The sequence below is a fragment of the Anabrus simplex genome, chromosome 1 (genome assembly GCF_040414725.1).
Source record: "Anabrus simplex isolate iqAnaSimp1 chromosome 1, ASM4041472v1, whole genome shotgun sequence".
Classification (NCBI taxonomy): Eukaryota; Metazoa; Arthropoda; class Insecta; order Orthoptera; family Tettigoniidae; genus Anabrus; species Anabrus simplex.
This window is the reverse complement of record NC_090265.1, coordinates 577,495,685-577,511,045: the sequence shown is the minus strand read 5'-3', so window position 1 is coordinate 577,511,045 and position 15,361 is coordinate 577,495,685. Positions and strand designations below refer to the sequence as shown.

General features: G+C 38.2%; 1 protein-coding gene across 2 annotated transcripts in view; it reads right to left on the bottom strand.

The window, feature by feature from the left end:
• Positions 1-15,361, bottom strand: part of Psa (puromycin-sensitive aminopeptidase) — a 165,546-nt gene that overhangs the window by 128,145 nt on the left and 22,040 nt on the right. For both annotated transcript variants that reach the window (XM_067135579.2, XM_067135580.2), the window contains exons 4-6: positions 11,622-11,919; positions 6,504-6,652; positions 4,490-4,654 (exon numbers count right to left, since the gene is read on the bottom strand). In XM_067135579.2, coding sequence (XP_066991680.2) covers positions 4,490-4,654; positions 6,504-6,652; positions 11,622-11,919 — 612 coding nt within the window. The remainder of the gene's footprint in view (positions 1-4,489; positions 4,655-6,503; positions 6,653-11,621; positions 11,920-15,361) is intronic.

Below are 15,361 nucleotides of genomic sequence, written 5' to 3'. Positions count from 1 at the left end.
CTGTCGCATCACAAATTTTTGCTATTACCACTTAGGAGTATGATCACATTTTTCCTTGCCCTGAAAATGTTATTTGTCATTCCTTGTGGAAGAAACGTGATTTACAACTCGGGTAAGAGTTGTCCCCACAGTTGCGTGATTATGGAAAAAGTGAGCCTATTTGTGCTTTTATTTTGTATTCCATTCAGAAGTTAGAAATTTATTTTGTGATGAGTGGTACAGTGAAGCTTTTTGCGTGTGACATGGTAGCCTATATCTGAATTAGCTGCTCGGCCCCTTTAAACAACGATCATCATCAGGAACATAAACGTGTGAAATTGACTAGCATGGTGCATATTTGTTTTGTGATAGCCTAGGTATGGATATGGGGAAAGTAAAATTCCTTTCTAATGAAGAAAACAATAAAATCTTTCAGAAAGTGGACTGACATCCGCATCTTTAAGCGTGCAGAGGTCGCGAAATGTTGAACTCACACCTTTGAGTTCCAACTTGGTCGAAGTTTTTCAAAATGGCAGCCAAAGTCATTCTGTCACAGTCAAACATGGCCCAGTATGACCTCCAATTCACTGTCTAAGAGTGTGACCTGATAATGTTTTACAACCCACTGCTCCGAAATAAAAGGCTTCTACTAACATTTTTTTTGAAAGAGTGTGATCTACAATAATACTTGGTTATATTTTAGTGGCCCGCGCGCATATGTTTTCATAACTTATTTGTTGCTTGGTGTTTTTCACACACTTCAGTGCACTTCTTATTTTATAAGCCCCAGCAGAAAAGGTTTTCATATTTGTTATCTCGTGTTTTTCACACCTTTTAATACTTTCCTCTGATCTTGAGGAATGGTAGATATAGCTTTCACTGTACCCACGGATACACAACGTAAAATGCCTTCATAATACCAATATAAATGGTCCGTTATTGGACATTATAAATTTTCCAGCTAACTCATTCCTGGTTGCCTGCGTTTCGCCCCCGTGTGCTAGGTTGGGCTCATCAGTTGGTACCTAGCACACCTACCAAGACGCATGGCTAGTGCATACCGTGCAGGCCACTGTGTAGGCTACTTAGAGCCACTGGCCATGATAGCCAAGCAGGCATCAATTTTTGGTAATGAGACAAAGTCTCAAGTGCACTGGCACTGCCAGTGGCTCTAAGTAGCCTACGCAGTGGCCTCTACGGTATGCATCTAGAAAGGGTGTATCTACCATTGTAATTAATACTTTACAAATCGATAGTGACTGTCAGCAGGAGGGCATTTGCTATTGTAATCAGTACTCCCCACATCAATTTTGACTGGCAGTAGGAATGAGGTCCTCCTCCAACTCCTGTGTACCATTGAAATGAATAATTCCCCTCTCGATTTGATTAGGAGAAGGCAAGAGAGCGTGCAAATTTTTTTTTTTTCAAAACTCCTTTACCCGATTCTGTGTATCAGTAGGCAAAGGTGCTCCCCATTATAAACAAATTTACCCATCTAAAATGTAACTGACGTTACGCATAGTGGCCTTATCAACTCTGTGGGACTGGCAGTAAGCTGACTGGCATTAGGAAAATGGGTCTGTCATTATAATAACAACACAACTCAATTTTGACTGGGAGTAGGGAAGGTGCCTGCCATTATAATAAAAATTTCTCAACTTTAATCTGTCTGAAAGTAGGAAATGGGGCCTGCCATTGTAACGAAAACTCCCCAAATCGATTGTGGCCGCGCAGTAGGGAATGGGGCCTGCCGTTAAACTAATATTCCCAACTCCTTTGTGAATTGCAGTAGACAAGTAGACCTATCATTATAATCACAACTCCGCAACTCACACTTTACAATGGAAACGTCTGTGGACCTCCCTATGCTGTTTCTCAGATAACGCCAAGAGACATGTAATTTAAAAAATCTTATTCACTTCATGTACAGTAATTTACTTCAATATCCAAATACAATGTAGAATACCATAGTGAGGTACGGGTACATTTGCTAGTTTTATTTATAACAAATTTCAAACTGAATTCGAGAAATAAAATAAACACACACATGTCATGTAAATCCTACCTATTACTCTAATTATTTCTATTAGAGATATCTGATACTGCCTTTGAAAGTTCAGGGAATTCCCATTCGTGAGCCAGATTCATGCTATGGCTATTCCAACCTTGCTTTTGTCACAAACATACCTCGCAATTTCATGTTCCTTGTTGCAGGCCACTGGATGCCTTTCTAGTACAGTACGCATTTTTAGACTACCTCTGTCTTTACGCCAACGTTGAACACTGACTTTAGTTATGCGGTATTTCCCTGCGGCTGCATAATTATTTCCTAGTTCCGCATGTTTAATAAACATTAATTTAAAATTTAAAGTAGGCATCGTAATACCGAAGAGAACCCATTGAAAATTTGCCGGCAATACGTGTTCCACGTGTCTCTACAAATATGACGATCCATTGCGAAAATATTTCTGCTGTGCATAAAACTTTTACTAAGCGTCAGGTACAGTAGACGCATCATAACTTTGTCATTGATTAACCGTAGCCTTACTAAGAATTCTAAGTGTTGCATCCTTGCTATTCCAAATCAAATTACATTTTCCTGTGCAGCTGGGGCTCAGAAGTACAGTATATTATGATCGATCTTGTAATTAGCTCAAGAGAGTACCGTAGGCCTAATATTTTGATGCTATTCTGCAGATTTGACAAACTTATTTGTAGAGGCTAGTAGAATGTCATTCTCACTTCAATATTTTCCGAGTACCAGTGACATTACACTGAGACACTGTACAATCCACTGCCGCGGCTAGCAAAAGACGCTGAATGTCGAGTTTTGTTAGAGAGTGGGGGGTGAAAGAAAGCAGCGTGGTAGCTGCCAGTGGTGTTCATTACAGTTACATTGCAAAGGCAAGACGACCCGTAATTTTTCACATGAAATTCTGAGAAAAAAAACATCTTGTATTTGGAGAAGTACGGTACTAGTGACAAAAATGAACTGCTCCTTAATGAAAAGATTGTCGTGTAAGGACCTCCTGGATAGGTGGAGACCATTGTATATGGATAATTGGCACAGTTCGCCAGTTTTTTTATAAGACTCTCCAGCAAAAGAACACTCACATTGTTGACACAGGTAAAGTAAATAGAAAATGCCTCCCATCTTCAAAGAAAAAAGGAGAACTTAAATTTGCTTCGGTAAATAAACTTCTTGCTGTAAAATGGGTAGACAAAAAGCCTGCACACATGCTGTCAACTCAACATGACAGACCATATTATGTTGTTGTCAAAACAAAAACAAGAAAAACTGAAGCTAAATCTAGTAGTAGATTACAATGAGGGAATGGGTGGTGTTGACTCCCATCAACATCTAGCATCCTTCCCACTTATGAGGAAATATGTCGAGGGCTACAACATGATTTACATGCTAGACATGGCCCTGCTAAATTTTTATCCTATTTAGCAAATTCTCAATCTGGGAAAGAAAAAGACACCCAATCACTTCATTCCGCATCAGTGTTGCTGAGCAACTTCCAGAAAGCATCTAGCTGCCTCAGTATCCAAGCAGAGGCTGTCCTCACAGTGGTACTATTTCATGTGACTTCAGGCTCGATATATTCATCAAAACTTGCTCCAAACAAGAAGAAATCAGTGCCATCTAAGCAGTGCAGAGTGTGTGCAGTACAAGGACTCTGCAACGAAACCTTGTTTGACTGTCTCAAATGCAAAGCTGCTTTGGATGAGGATACCAGTTTTCCTGTGTTTCATACAGAAGACATCTCCAAACCATAAATGTATAATGAAACTCATAAAAAGTATTTTTGTGTATGTAAAATCCCTGTATATATTTGTTGGCATTTCCTTAAAATAACAGGAAAATAAAGAGTATGGAAGCGCACAGTTTAAAAAAATTAGTAGGTCAAAGGGTTAGGTAAACATTTTGTAAATAGTCAACACATGCTTGTTTCTAAGATGTTATGCAACATAATTATTAATAAACCTATTGGCAGAGACTTTGGAATCTAAAGAAAAACATTTTTTGCTCCGTGTGTAAACTGAGTTATATCGGACATTCAAGGTTTGAATTCTTAGGTGTCAAATACGAACTATCACTTGTTCATTCCTTTTCATTACATTAAATTCTTTTTTTCCAACACTAAGAATATCTCATCCAAACATTCAAAGATTCATCAAGATACTGCAGTTCAATGCCGCAAATGCTTTATTAAGTAAATGTATGATGCGCTAAGTTTAAATTTCTAAGCAATTTTAATTTTTAGAATTTTACTTTTTAATTAAAGAGAGTTATAAATATACATGTACTGTAACTACAGTTCTGAAAATCTATTTCTTATAATTTCCAGATCATGGTGGCCAAACTTTATTGAAGTGTATAACCTGTCTATCATATTGTATAACAAATCTCTAAATATCATCCTCATTCTGCACCCTATACTTCATATTACACTTCTACTTTACAATTACATGTAAATTCCTTCAAACTGAAGAAAATTAGTACCTCGATAGGATGACTGTTTTTAAGCCAATCCAGCTCCAGAGCACGGATGTACGTGTCCGTAACAAATTGCGTCCAGATGTCATATTCAGGAAAGAGATGAGCGACGCACAAAAATTCCACAAATGAAGCATAGCCCTCATTAAGCCACAAGTGAGTCCACCATTCCTGGAAATATCCACAAAACCAGCAAATTAGTACAAACTGAAAGAATATCTCCAAATTTTTGTTACATTTCTAGAACACACAATTTGAAACTTCATGTTTTTTAAAGACTAGTGCCACCTTTCTCTAATCACTAGTGTTGATCCATCTAAAGTTAGTTCCACTCCACACCTAATCACCTCTTAAAAATAAAACAAGCTTTAAGAAACAATTCTAAAAGATGAGATGCTGATGTTGAGAAAAAAGTAATTCTGTCTCTTAATGATGATTCAAAAACCTTTGGTTTCCACCCACATACAGTGATCTCCTAACAAGTGGTAATGCTTTCTACAACGATAAAATATACTGGTTCTGGAATAAATTTCATTAAGGTAATGTAAATTCCATCTCAGTTTAACAATTTCCTCAACAATGATAAATCCCATAACGATTGATTCTTCAATACCGAGCTTGATAGCTGCAGTCGCTTAAGTGCGGCCAGTGTCCAGTATTCAGGAGATAGTGGGTTCGAACCCCACTGTTGGCAGCCCTGAAGATAGTTTTCCGTGGTTTCACATTTTCATACCAGGCCAATGCTGGCTGGGGCTGTACCTAGATTAAGGCCACGGCCACTTCCTTCCAAATCCTAGCCCTTTCCTGTCCCATCGTCACCATAAGACCTATCTGTGTTGGTGCGACGTAAAACAAATTGTAAAAAATTTATTCTTCAGTATGAATCTATGACATTATAACGCATTAAGAGTGGAAATATCTGCCTCATCCATCTCAGAGGGCAGTCTTTCAGATAATAAAAACACAGCATGCAACAGCATTTCACAAGCACCCGCAGAAAACACGTGCTACCGCATTCTGAGATTTTTTCTTTGTTAGTTATTTTACATAGCATTAACTAAAATTGATGGGGCACGAAGGGGTGACTGGACAGGAAGCAGCTGAGTGTGAAATGGGAAACCACAGAAAACCATCTTCAGGTCTGCAGATGATAGTGTTGGAACCCACTATCCCTCGAACGCAAGCTCACAATTTCGCAACTCGTACCATACAGCAAACTCGCTCAGTGAGAAAATCTTAACTGTAAATCAAGAGGATTGAAACTATAACAATAGTAGACTATCAGCTGGCTTCAGTTGCATGTTAGACTGCATCAGAAATTTTGTATTATTGAAAGAAGAGGAAATGCAACAAACTGATGGTACTACGATATTTTCTTTCTAGTTCATTGTATTAGGATTTTGATATAAACAGGTAAGAAAGCATCTAGATATTTCAAAGAAAGAATGTACCAGGATGCAAACGATGAAAGTCATGTACCTAGCACAAGTAAATGTAAGAAATGTGGCAGAAAGAGGGTTACAACCTGCTGTGTGTCAGCACTATGACCATTCTGCTCACAGCACAGAAGTCGATGCTTTACAAGGATAAAAGCAAGAACTATAATTTAATGGATCTCAGTACCAAGAGTGAGAAAAATTTGCTAAGTGAGCATGTTCACTAAAATAGCCGACTTCATTTACATGCTGATATGTATGCCCTGAACAACCATGATTTTCTTCCCATTTTCAATACACCCACCAACCTCAGCTTGATCTAAAGCACAAGAAACTAAGCTAAACTACAAATCAAGCTAGAGCACAATAAAATAGTTGAATCAAAGTGGAATTTTCATTTATAACCTCTTCAAATTCAGATCTTGGGAAATATTTATTAAGGGTTTACAATGAAATCAAGATTTGGAACATTATACAAAGCTAGAGACAGTATTTTTCTAATAAATCCATCAACAAACTATCATATTTTCTGGACTTAAAAAAAGTATACATTGAACTAGCAGTTTTGTAGCTTACTTTCTCACCATTGTAACCAAGTTGCCGAACCACTGATGAGCCAATTCATGTCCCACAACCAGAGCAATCCACTGCTTCCTCACAGCTGATGTATTTTCAGGGTCAACAAGTAAACATGTTTCACGATACGTCACCAGTCCCCAGTTCTCCATAGCACCTGAAAAAATCCACACTTAAACTCATGGCAAAGACAGCAGGATACACTAAGATTGTGCACAAGTGAAAAAGATTTTGTCCAAACAGAAATTTAAACTGACAAAGCACATGTCTTTTTTCCCTTTCAGCCATTAACGTTGTGATCGTCATGTTAAAGAGATTTTAGCTATACAACTTTTGTAACAGCAACTGACATGTCAGTTTAGAGCAGATAATCCTTCTCGTTAAAACAAAAAACACCACCACATGTGTCAAGATACTAGAGCACATCTCTCAAGAACAGACCAACTTCGTCTATAATGATATATTTATTCAAACATCTTACAGTCCGTGTTGCAAACTCGGCAACTTTATTGTTAGATCTAGCAACTTTTAAGCATCTGAAATGTTACTGCCTAGCAAGAAAACTAGCAACATGAGAAAAATTTGTTATAATGGAAGCCATATCTTTCCAGTTTCAACTGAGTTAATCTATAACTGTGAGGTTTTTTCCCATTTGTTAAAACTAATGCAGCAAAAATAAAATTAGATTATACCTGATAAAAGATAACATTTATTAACTGACTAGCTGATGTACCCGTGCTTTGCTACGGAATTCTACATTGTATACAGAATTCTAGGTTAGGTAGTGTATACGTTGTGAGCAAGATTGTATTAAATTGCATAGCTCTTAACGTTACTTTAGAAACACGATGGGGAACCGAATGTCTTTTCTTATATGAAGACTGAGTTAGGGTAGGCCCGCTTGCCTACCATCAGTCACAATCAGGTTGGGGAGTTTTCATTATAATGGCATCCGGCTCCATGGCTAAATGGTTAGCGCGCTGGCCTTTGATCCAGAGGGACCCGGGTTCGATTCCTGGCCGGGTCGGGGATTTTAACCATAACTGGTTAATTCCAATGGCTCAGGGGCTGGGGGTATGTGTCGTCTTCAGCATTAGAATTCATTACTCGAAAGACCTGCACTCGGCCTCTTCGGAGGCCACACGCCAGTATTATTATAATGGCAGACACTTACTCTCCACCTGCCTTTCTACATCCTTAGAAAGACTGCCTTAGTTAGTTTTTACAACTGAAATGAACATAGGTCATTATAATGACGTCAGTAGGAATGGTGCGATTAAAAGCAATAGCAATGCTTTCATATGAAATGCTCGATCTAATGAAAAACCACACATTTTCTCTCTTAACGAACAGTACTATGCTGCCGATCTAACAGACCAAAGCTTCAGAGCTCGGATGACGAAGCTGCAGACAGCCGTGATCCGCGAACACTCTTCGTCTTTATTTGGTGGGGGGGATTTCAATTCACTACACTGGTGGCAGAAAAATCTATCTGACTACTTGGAGGCAAATTTTTCCTCCAAGCTAGAGGAGAAACTCCCTCTTCACTGCAAATTTGGAATAAAATGAATGTAGAAATTAATAAAAGTGAAGAGAAAGGAACTTTTCTTAAGAAACGGCTCTTTTCAGGGTTGAATTTTGAGTTACTTAGTGAATTGTGGTGCTATAATTTGGAATAGGCCTAAATTGTAATTCTAGACCAGGTCATACTACTACTACTACTACTACTACTACTACTAGAGTAAGCATCTGCCTTAAGTGTGCACACTGCTCATTCAAAACAGCACGTCAGAGTAAGGCTCTAATAGCTGGAATACTACGATGAACCAGTGTGTTACGTACCAGCAGTATCAGGGAATGTATGAACCAGAGGAAAGGCATGCTAAAGAAGAAAGTTTTCTAACTCCCCAGCTATTTTCTGCCAATATTCAGTCAGGCTGTTATACTCGGTACGCAGCAGTAATCCTATCTTCATCACAACAAACAATGGTCAAAGTAATGTTATTGTTGATCAATGTTATGCGCTTTCGATGCTGTAAGCCTTCACATTTAGTTTTCTTCCGAATCTGAAATACCACTATTATCATAGTCGGTACGGTAAAACTGAAAAAACATAAATGATCGGAAAGTATATTCTCTATAACTTTTGTTATGTAGTGTTTTTCGATAGGACCAATAACATAACCCCATGGCATATAATGCCCTTGAAAGGGCCTTGGACTGCCCAGCGACCGCTGCTCAGCCCGAAGGCCTGCAGATTATGAGGGGCCGTGTGGTCAGCACAATGCATCCTCGCAGCCATTATTGTGGGCTTTCGAGACTGGGGCTGCCACCTCACCGTCAGATAGCTCCTCAGCTCTAATCACGTAGGCTGAGTGGACCTCGAACCAGCCCTCAGGTCGAGAGAAAAATCCCTGACCTGGCCGGGAATCGAACCCGGGGCCTCCAGGCGAGAGGCAGGAACGCTACCCCTACACCACGGGGCCGGCTACCAATAACACAGGTATTTAAAAATTTAATTTTAGGTGCCTTCCCCTAAACTACAATTTTATTAAGGATGAATAAAATTATATACCCTCTCTACATCCTTATTACAACCCCTAAACACCCTCATAACCATGTGCAGAGATCTGTACCCTTTATTTACAATCTCATTTATGTGATTACCTCAATGAAGATCTTTCCCTATATTAACACCCAGATACTTACAATGATCCCTAAAAGGAACTTTCACCCCATCGATGCAGTAATGTTAAAACTGAGAGAACTATTTCTATTGTGAAACTCACAACCTGACTTTTAACCCCGTTTATCATCATACCATTGCCTACTGTCCATCACACAACATTATCAAGGTCATTTTGCAGTTGCTCACAATCTTGTAACTTATTTATTACTCTACATAGAACAACATCATCTGCAAAAATCCTTACCTACCTCTGATTCCACTCCTTTACTCATATCATTTATATATATAACATCAAGGTCCAATAATACTGCCTTGAGGAATTGCCCTCTTAATTATTATAGGGTCAGATAAAACTCCACCTACTCTAATTCTCTGAGATCTATTTTCTAGAAATATAGCAACCCATTCAGTCACTCTTTTGTCTAGTCCAATTGCACTCATTTTTGCCAGTAATCTCCCATGATCCACCCTATCATATGCTTTAGACAGGTCAATCGTGATACAGTCCATTTGACCTCCTGAATCCAAGATATCTACAAGTTGAACTTCAGTGGAATAACCTTTCCTAAAACCGAACTGACTTCTATCGAACCAGTTATTAATTTTGCAAACATCTATATATATAAAATAAGAGTTTTGTCTGTACATTGCTCAGAATTTGAAAATAATGGTATTTCTGTATTGGTCATGTCCGTAGTAACAAGACAATGCACTTTTTACTTTTCCGTAATTTCTGTCTGTCTGTCTGTATGTATGTACACACATGACGAGAAAACGGTTGAAGAGAATTTAATGAAAATCGGTATGTGAAGTCAGGGGATGAGCCTCTACAATCTAGGCTATAAATCATTTTACTCGCGCTGAGTGAAATGGTAGTTTAGGGGAAGGCCTAAAATGTAATTCTCAAATATTTCTTATTAGAAGTGTAGTCGATGAATGCTAGATAACTAAGGTTGTATAGTATTAAATTTCCTATTATTCATGTCTTATACATTGTTACCGTACTGGCTATGATCACCAAGATATTCATGAATTTGAATTTTTGTTATTAAGTCCATATCAGCGCCAAGTAACGAGAAAATGGGTAAACAGTATTTAATGAAAATCGGTAAGTAAAGTCGGAGAATAAGAAACTACAGTTTACGGTATAAAATATTTTACAAATCACAGAGTCGAAAGAAAACTAAATGTGTAGGCCTACAATATAGAAAGCTCATAACACTGATCAACAATAACATTACATTGACCATGGTTTGTAGTGATGTGCTTTGCATCTTCTGTTGCCCCTCATCTCCGGTAGATAGGATTACTGCTGCGTACAGAGTATTTTTATTTGATTTCTGCCGCACCGACATAGATAGGTTTTATGGCGACGATGGGATAGGAAAGGGCTAGGAGTGACTTAGCCCTTAATTAAGGTACAGGCCCAACATTTGACTGGTGTGAAAGTGGGAAACCACGGAATACCATCTTCAGCGCTGCCGACAATGGGGTTCAAATCCACTATCTCTCGGATGCACGCTCACAGCTGCGCACCGCTAACCACACGGTCAACTCGCCCAGTCGGACAGAGTGTAACAGCCTGCCTGAATATTGATGGGAAGTAGCTGGTGAGTTAGATAACTTTCTTCTTTAGCATGCCATTCCCCTGGTTTATAAATTTTTTTATACTACTGGTACATAACACACTGGATCATCATAGTATTCGGGCTATTCAATCCCTACTCTGAGGTACTGATTGGAATGAACAGTGTGCATATTTAACGGAACAATGACAGACGAGTGTTCATGGCAATCTGCGGCCTGGTCATCCCAGCTCTGGAACTTTGGACTATTAGATTGGCACCGCAATCTAACCGTAGCAGTGTTCGTTAAAAGTGATAAAATGTGCGGCTTTCCATTTGATCGAGTATTTTATATGATAGCATTGCTTTTAATCGCTACATTCATACTTACGTTTTTGTAATGACCTATGTTGATTTCAGTTAGGAAAACCACAAAGTCAGTCTTTCTGAGAATCCCGTAGCGAAGCACAGGTACATCAGCTAGTGTCTAATATAATCAGAAAGAATGCCTTCACAAAGCTTACATGCAACACATGTCAAACTTACTAGCCTGTAATTTTCAGCTTTATGTCTATCACTCTTTCCTTTATACACAGGGGCTACTATAGCAACTCTCCATTCATTTGGTATAGCTCCTTCAACCAAACAATAATCAAAACCCCCAGCTTGGCCTTGTCAGGAATTTTGTATTTTTTGAGAATCTTGGAAATATAAGGTTCTTTGTCACCAAGTTTTACGTTTCTAGTGTGCCAAGAAGTGTGTCATTAATTCACATCTATTTTTATTTTGTACTTACTTTTTATACTTCCACTTATTAATATTGACTTATTTTTATGAAGTTCAAATGTAGCAGAATAAAAGAGAATTTATACCTGCTGAGAAGTCTGCAATGGCTATGAGGTCAATTTTGGGTAGAGGGTAAGCAATCTGGAAGTAGTCCTTGTAATAAGGTAAAACCTTTGTGGCCACTTCAAGAGCAAATCGTCCTTGTTCTTTCTTGCCAACAGGAGTATACACTCGGACCAATACACCATCCTTTGAACGGTCCTCCAAGTAATCATATTCTCCCACTACCACAGCTACTAGATAGGTCGACATGATGGGTGTAGTATCAAACTTGACAATACGCAGCCCTGGATTACTGATGTCTGGTGTCTCTGACACAACAGGCTGAAAAATATCATCCATAATGTCTATAATTTGACACTTACTTGTTTTTACACAACTCACCAAAAATTGCACACATTTAGAATTTTACTTAGTGAAAATGAAAATGACAATTTAGTTCCTCACATTAACATATAAATTCTCTAATGTTAAGTAGGGGACATCGATAGCAGTTCTACACATTATCGCTTTCTCTAGAGTCTCAATATAAAATCAAGAAACTTTTGAATCTCAATGCCTTGTAAACTTACAATTTTTTTTAAAGTTTTGCACTAATACTGATAAAGATGCTTAGGACTTATAAAATGAAAAGCATCACCTACATCTATTTTCAATAAACCGGGATGAAAAACATCTATTTTTAATAAACCAGGATGAAAAATAAAACAAAACAACTACAGAACAAGTTATTTACCTCCAAGTGCTATAGTTCTGTTTCAGAACAAGCCTATAACAAACTTACTTCCAATTATATCACTAAGGAAGAAGTCAATATATGTTAATATTGGGGGTTGAAAATGAGAAATGATCTGTAACTTCAGTATGTATTCGAAATTCTGTGCTGAAACTCTCTAAATATATAGTTAATAGGTATTTTTAGATATAGCGCAAGAAATGAATAAGGTCTCATGACTCATGACCCTTATTAGAACAAGAATAATTTTTATCATTTCTCATTTTCAATCCCCAATTAATGAAATATATCTAAACTTTAGTCATACTGCATTAAATTAAAAATTACTGATATAGTTTTATGAATCACAAAATGGAAACTGAAAGTGGATACAAGTGGCTTAATATTGCTTTGCCAATTAGAAAGTGATGATGAATCCTTTGAACAGCTATAACAATTTCAGTAAGAATCAGGTAGGGGTGTACTCATTGAATTCTCCCAGAGAAATTGTTTGATTCTAGTGAACATACAGTTCCAGAAACAAAAATTTTCTGAATGTTACCCGAAAGGATGGAAAGACAGAGAGGAAGAACGATCACGGCCAACTACATATTGATCCGTCTATGTGTTCATGTGTCTTCTTTGGATAAAGCTTGGGAAGTTAGATCTGGTAAATCCATGTAATATGTGTGATCCAGTTGTTTTACAAATTGTTTATATAATTAAGATTCAGTGACTTTCTTTCAGAGGTGTCCTAGTGCAAACAAGGTTGTAACTTCTAATAAACTCTGAAGAAGAATATGTAATATGTTTTTATCAAAACAAAAATGTTTTTGCTAGAGGCTTTATGTCACACTGACACAGGTCTTAATGGCTACTACGGGATAGGAAAGGCCTAGGAGTTGGAAGGAAGCAGCTGTGGCCTTAATTAAGGTACAGCCCCAGCATTTGCCTGGTGTAAAAATGGGAAACCATGGAAAACCATCTTCAGGGCTGCCAACAGTGGGATTCACACCCACTATCTCCCAGATGCAAGTTCACAGCCGCGCGCCCCTGACCGCACGGCCAACTCTCCCGGTGAAACAAAGAGTGTATGAAAAGCGAAAATGGTGTAAGACAAATGGAAAAATGGAAGAAGAACAAAAGGGCACATCTTACCATTTGCAAGGATTAGTTTCAAAGATGCGTTTTGTTATAAAATGCTCTGTTGTTTATCATACATAACCTAAATAAAAACAAAAAATATAATAATCTGGTGTCAATTAAGAAAGAAAATCACATCACTATATATGAAGGCCAGTGACAAACAAAATGCCTGCTCTTCCCTGTGATGTAGTGGAATACAAGCTGATCATACAAGAGTGACAACTTCCTACCACAGCCAGGGTCAGTTATTGGGGAGGTACCCATGTTAATCTCCTTGTTCATTTGATAAACTACCTTTGGGTGCTTACAACACTTAATGAATGAAATGGTACATACGTTGCTGTTAAGAATATCCAGAGAATGCTAGTGGCTTTAAGTCGCACCGACACAGATACGTCTTATGGCGACAATGGGATAGGAAAGGCCTAGGAGTTGGAAGGAAGCGGCCATGGCCTTAATTAAGGTACAGCCCCAGCATTTGCCTGGTGTAAAAATGGGAAACCACAGAAAACCATCTTCAGGGCTGCCGATAGTGGGATTCGAACCCACTATCTCCTGGTTGCATGTTCACAGCCGCGCACCCCTAACTGCACGGCCAATTCGCCCGGTTCCAGAGAATGATAAAGGTGGAAAAGCTTCAGTATAACAAATGTAAACATGAAAGTATTTAATGAAAAATTTGAGGAAATACGCAGTGAGCAGGTGCAGGGTAATGAAATAAATGTGTGACATACAAAAGTGCTGTATAAAAAATAACCAGGGAATTCTTAGGATAATAGTGTGTAAAGATATGAAAAATGGGAAGAGCAGTCAGGTCATACCGTAAATGCAATTCGAAGGCAATATCAGAAATGCTTTCAAACAAGAAATTCTCGAGACAGGTAACAATGGTTTCATTGAACAGGTGGAGGGGAAAATGTGAAAATAAAAATTATAAATGTGTGATAGTAACAAGATCTGAGCTGGATAAAATACTCCAATATATCACTGCCAATATTCAAAATCTTACCCCATATTCTTCCACCACCATAGTGAAATCCTCCATAATGGAAGACACCAAACAATCTGTCATGTTAGCTGAAGTCCTGCAGGAAGTTGGACAAGTCACTCAAAGAGGAAGAAAAAGGAAAATAAACCATCACCAACTATGCTAGAATAAGGGCTATAGTGTATAGTGGAGCCAACAGTGTGGTTCAAAACCAGCTGTAACCAGCCATACAACATGGCTGACGAAACAAATATTGCTTATAAATCAACGATACCTAATCATACAGAAAAGCATGAACAGGAAGAAATAGACATAATCTTACTGGCGACTGGTGCATGCAGTGCTATACCCAGGATTTGCTAACATCTGCTGTCAATTTGCAATCTTAAGCATCATAAGAAAAACATTTCCACGTCTGAATGAACCATCATCATGCAGAACCACCTTCATACTTTAAAAATTTGTTCTTGTGAATCAATCTATGTAGCTCAATCTACTTTTTTTTAAATCTCATGTTCCTTCCCTTTTCCTGTGTTTATCCAACTTTCTTCTTATCCTCAGTTTCCACATCAGGACTGCACATATGTCTAGATGGCCCCTCGGTGAGTATTGATACTCACCTCTTGAAGCAGCAGTGGGAAGCAGACATGAACTTGATGGAGGCTGGATGTAGAAAACTGATATGGATGAGGAGAGAGTCCATCCCATTTCAAGATGCAGTGTATGAAGATGAGAAGATTGTCACTGTTCTTTAGTTTTTTCAGGTTTACGTTTATCTCTTCTTTACATGCTGACCTGTCATTTTGTTTATCCTATTATGCATTCCCTCTCATGTTCTTATCTCCCTATATACAAGCATGACTTAATCTGAAACTTGTTCGTTCCTTTCCATTACTTATATTGACCTACTGAGATCC